Source organism: Hyla sarda, chromosome 4 (genome assembly GCF_029499605.1).
Source record: "Hyla sarda isolate aHylSar1 chromosome 4, aHylSar1.hap1, whole genome shotgun sequence".
Taxonomy (NCBI): domain Eukaryota; kingdom Metazoa; phylum Chordata; class Amphibia; order Anura; family Hylidae; genus Hyla; species Hyla sarda.
The window spans coordinates 6,111,321-6,115,390 of record NC_079192.1 but is presented as its reverse complement, the minus strand read 5'-3'; the positions used below and the strand labels follow the sequence as shown (position 1 = coordinate 6,115,390).

Here is a 4,070-nt window from a genome sequence, read left to right as displayed (position 1 = left end):
AGGAGGAGGACCCCCAATAATTGTTGCATTATCACAGGTCGAACAAAAAGTGGCAGCTACTTATAACCCTCAGCAGGTTGAGGGCATTGGACATATGGATGTTGTCCTGCTAATTAGGCCCAAAAAATGAATCACTATGTTTAATTTTTTCATAGCATAATTGCATGATGTCGGCCATTTTGTGTATTAACCTAAGTCGGCCAATTCTGAAGTTTCATCTCCTATCTCTAATGCCAGTCTGGGAGTACAATGGATCTTGTATCTTATTTATGGTGTTTAGATAAGAGACTGATAAGGGGTCTGGTTACACTCTCTAGATGACATTACTACCATTCATCCAAGGTAAAGGGAGGTGAATGGAGAGAAGAAGGGGGTTGAGATAAGAAACTGTGAAATAACTATGTCTCATCCGAAAGAACATTAGATATATATATATATATATATATATATATATATATATATATATATATATATTTATATATATTAGGTAATCAGTAGGACATCATTATATATCTATTATCTTATATATGATTGCTTAGCATTGCTCAATGTTTAGATAATGAAAGGTCTCAAGTGTAGACTGTGAGGATGAATCTTTGTTAAGGGTTAGTTGCCAGTTTTGTGAATTATTATTGTAAGTAACAATCAATTATCAAGACAAGACAGACAGAGAAATTCACACATCTGGTGTTGGAGAATCATCCATTGTATTTCTTATCTGTCCAATAAATTTTAATTTCTAATGGTGACTCTATGTCTGGAGAAACCATGGTTTAATTACTTATAGATGTCAAAAGTAATCTCTGAATTGATAATCTAGTGCTCCATATTTCAAGTGTGGAATTTGGGTTTAAGACCAATTATTGACAGTTAACCCTTAGTGGTAATGATGCTAATTGCTTATGCAATAGCACCCCCTAGCAAATGGGTAGTTGACATTACACCCACAGGAAAGGCATTATGGGTGATGTGCTCAATGCATTCTGGGTAGTATAGTGATGTCATAGTCATTACCATATGTACACACCCAACCTACATTCATTAGGGAATTCCAATTTAGGAGGGTGTGTCTAACTAATTAAAAAGGCTGGTAAACCAGATGTTAGAGGCTGGGGGCTGTAGACTGGACTGGAGACTGAACTGAAAACTCTGAACTATAGGCTGTAGTCTGTGCTGAAAAGAGAACACAAAGACACAAAGGAAAGAGGTCCACAAGATGGAAGCCATGAAAGCCGTGTGAGATCCCAGAAGCCGGACTGATCACACGGTAACGACCCAATGGCTATCCAGGACGATGAGATGGACCGTTCAGTGTTCCTAAGAGCTGAAAGAAGGTTCTTACATAAACTTGGTAAGAGACACAAAAATGGTATTCCATTAATTAAGACAAATTGGGATAATGTGGATGGAATTATACCATTTAGATTGGCGGATAAATTAATAAAATAATTAATTATCTCTATATTGAGAATATAGTGTTGGGATATTGTGAGACTTCATTCTACATGCAGAAGAATCAAGACTCAAAATCTATCAAAGCATTAAATAATTGCTTATACATATTGATAGAATTCCTACTCGCCAACCTGGGTGTTATAAGTATATTTCCCAGACAGGAAACTTGTTTCAAGTTCTTCCTCCTAAAATATAGTCTAGCAAGATCATATATCATTGCTATTTCATTGTCTTAATGTCTTACCAAGATAATGTATAGAAAATAGTCCAGAATGGGGGGGAAGTATATCATAGTTCTTCCATGTATATATTCTTGGATAGATTTCCCCATTCTTGGAGTCATGTGATTTGTAGTGGTTAGAAGGGGCGGGGAGTGAATTTAGCATTCCATATTGATGTCTAATGATTAGATTTTGCCCACCTTAATATCATGAGGTTCCTCTGGATAGAGTGATATGTAACCTTTTTCTTATATGATATTCTAATCGAGTAGCTTTTGTTTATTGTAACAAGTTACTAACTACTCACATGTATTGTTCTACTATTTGTAGTCAATTGACAATCTTATACTGTTTACTAATATCTAATTGATATTCATTTGCATATATCATTGTGTTTATTACTCATTTATGTTTATAATCTTATAACCAATAAATCTGCATACTTTATAATACCTGTGTATTATTGTATATTGCAAAACTACATCCTTAAGCGTTAATGTCATCCCGTCATAAAAGAACTTGTTGATAGCTGAGGAAATAGTCGGACTCAGATGTGAATTGTATTGATTGGCTTTGTCTACAATTCACCAGGTCATAATTTTGATATTTTTTATAATTTTCATAATTTTTATTTTTTCATAATTAATAATTTTTATGACCATAATTCATAATTGAGTTATTACCGCACGACAATGTCATGACCATGTTTGAGGAAGAGGGTGAGTTTAATTTTCATTTACTATTTCTTTAACCTTTAAAATTCCAAATAAAATTGAAATCCTTTAAGACAGTACCAGCAGGTATACTCTTATTTTTAATAATTTACCAGATCTCCCGTTTATTTAGTGTTTCCTGTACGGCTTTCTTAATGTCCTTATTCCTAAGACTGTATATAATGGGATTGACCAAAGGAGTAAACACAGTATATAGCAGGGAGAGGATTTTACTCATGGTCAGTGTTTGTCCATTTGTTGGGACAATATAAACACCGAACAACGTCCCATAGAATATGGAGACCACAATGAGGTGGGAGCTACAGGTGGAGAAGGCTTTCTGTCTACCAGTCTTGGATGGGATCCTTAGGATTGTTAGGACAATATAAGTATAAGACATTACAATGATGGTGGTTGGAATAACAATAACTGGAAAGCCAAGTAAATACATCTCCAAGTGGATAATAATGGTGTCTGAACAGGCAAGTCCTATTATTGGAACCATATCACAGAATACATGGTCAATGATATTTGGACCACAGAAAAATTGTTGTGTTATTGTAATTATGTAAATCAAGACAATTGAAGATCCAGACAACCAACAGATGGCGGTCAGTATAACACAATGTCCAATTGTCATGATAGAAGAGTAACGGAGAGGATTACAGATGGCCACATATCTGTCATAAGACATCACAGCCAGGAGAAGACACTCAAATCCGTCTGAGACTGCAAAAAAATAAAATTGAGCCATACAACAAATAAAAGTCATGGTCCCCCCATTATTCAGTAGAATGTGGAGAAGGTTTGGGACAATAGTTGTGGTCACCAAGATGTCACTGATGGACAGATGTGAGATGAAGAAGTACATTGGGGTGTGGAGGTTCTTGCAGGTGGACACTAGGGTGATGATCAGGAGATTCCCACATATTGTCCCACAGTAAACCAACATAAGAAGACAGAACAGGAAAATGTGTAAATTTTGGCTGACATGAAATCCTACCAGGAAAAACTCAGTGACCGCAGTCAGATTGTCCTCCTGTGTGCAGAACAGAGAGAAGATGTTAAAAAGTTACTGTTTCATTTCAACAATTTAGAAATAACACTATGCTTGAGAAAGGAGGCGTGGCCTCTGAAACGTAGCAACTGCTCTCACCTGTCCTTCGTGGGAAGGGAGATGGTCGGAGGAATTCAGCAGTGAAACTGCACATAAAAGCATAAAGAAGTCGTCTACTTCTCCAAGACACATTGTGCAGACTTTCAATATATACATTGCGTGATTATTTTTTGCTTTCCTGATTTTGCTATATGTTTGGAAAATTATCCATAGAAAAAAAAGAAGACTTTGATGCAGTTAAACAGTTTGTGTGAACTTTTTTAAATAATTTGCATATAAAACAGGTTATAGTGGCTGCTTATTACATCAGCGGCACACTATAGGGATCCCTGTAAATGGGCAGACCCCCTGCTCCTGTAGATGGTGAACGGTGACGCATACACCACTCAGTGTACAGGAGAAGGGAATTACTGTTGGGATTCACCTGTAATAAACTCTATTTAGGTTTTTCTATACATTCAAACTTACAATTTTTTTATGAAATTACCAAGGACATAAACACATTTTATTTACAATTTATATATTCTGTAACGGTGTAAAACAAAGTATTGCACATGCTATGAT

General features: G+C 35.7%; 1 protein-coding gene across 1 annotated transcript; it reads right to left on the bottom strand.

Annotated features, from left to right (window-relative positions):
* Nucleotides 1–1,102: 1,102 nt before the first annotated feature.
* Nucleotides 1,103–3,638, bottom strand: LOC130367164 (olfactory receptor 1009-like). The gene is made up of 4 exons (XM_056569567.1): nucleotides 3,546–3,638; nucleotides 2,503–3,428; nucleotides 1,265–1,347; nucleotides 1,103–1,173 (listed from the first exon to the last, which is right to left on the bottom strand). Exons 1-4 carry the CDS (start codon nucleotides 3,636–3,638, stop codon nucleotides 1,103–1,105), a joined length of 1,173 nt encoding a protein of 390 aa, XP_056425542.1.
* Nucleotides 3,639–4,070: the final 432 nt, after the last annotated feature.

What these genes read in the sequence shown, in the direction of transcription:
- LOC130367164 (XM_056569567.1), bottom strand. Translation starts at nt 3,638, where the DNA reads ATGTGTCTTGGAGAAGTAGACGACTTCTTTATGCTTTTATGTGCAGTT. An exon ending in TCCCTTCCCACGAAGGACAG is followed by an intron (nt 3,429 to 3,545) that starts GTGAGAGCAGTT and finishes TTCTGCACACAG; the next exon opens with GAGGACAATCTGACTGCGGT. An exon ending in CTAAATAAACGGGAGATCTG is followed by an intron (nt 1,348 to 2,502) that starts GTAAATTATTAA and finishes TCTCTTACCAAG; the next exon opens with TTTATGTAAGAACCTTCTTT.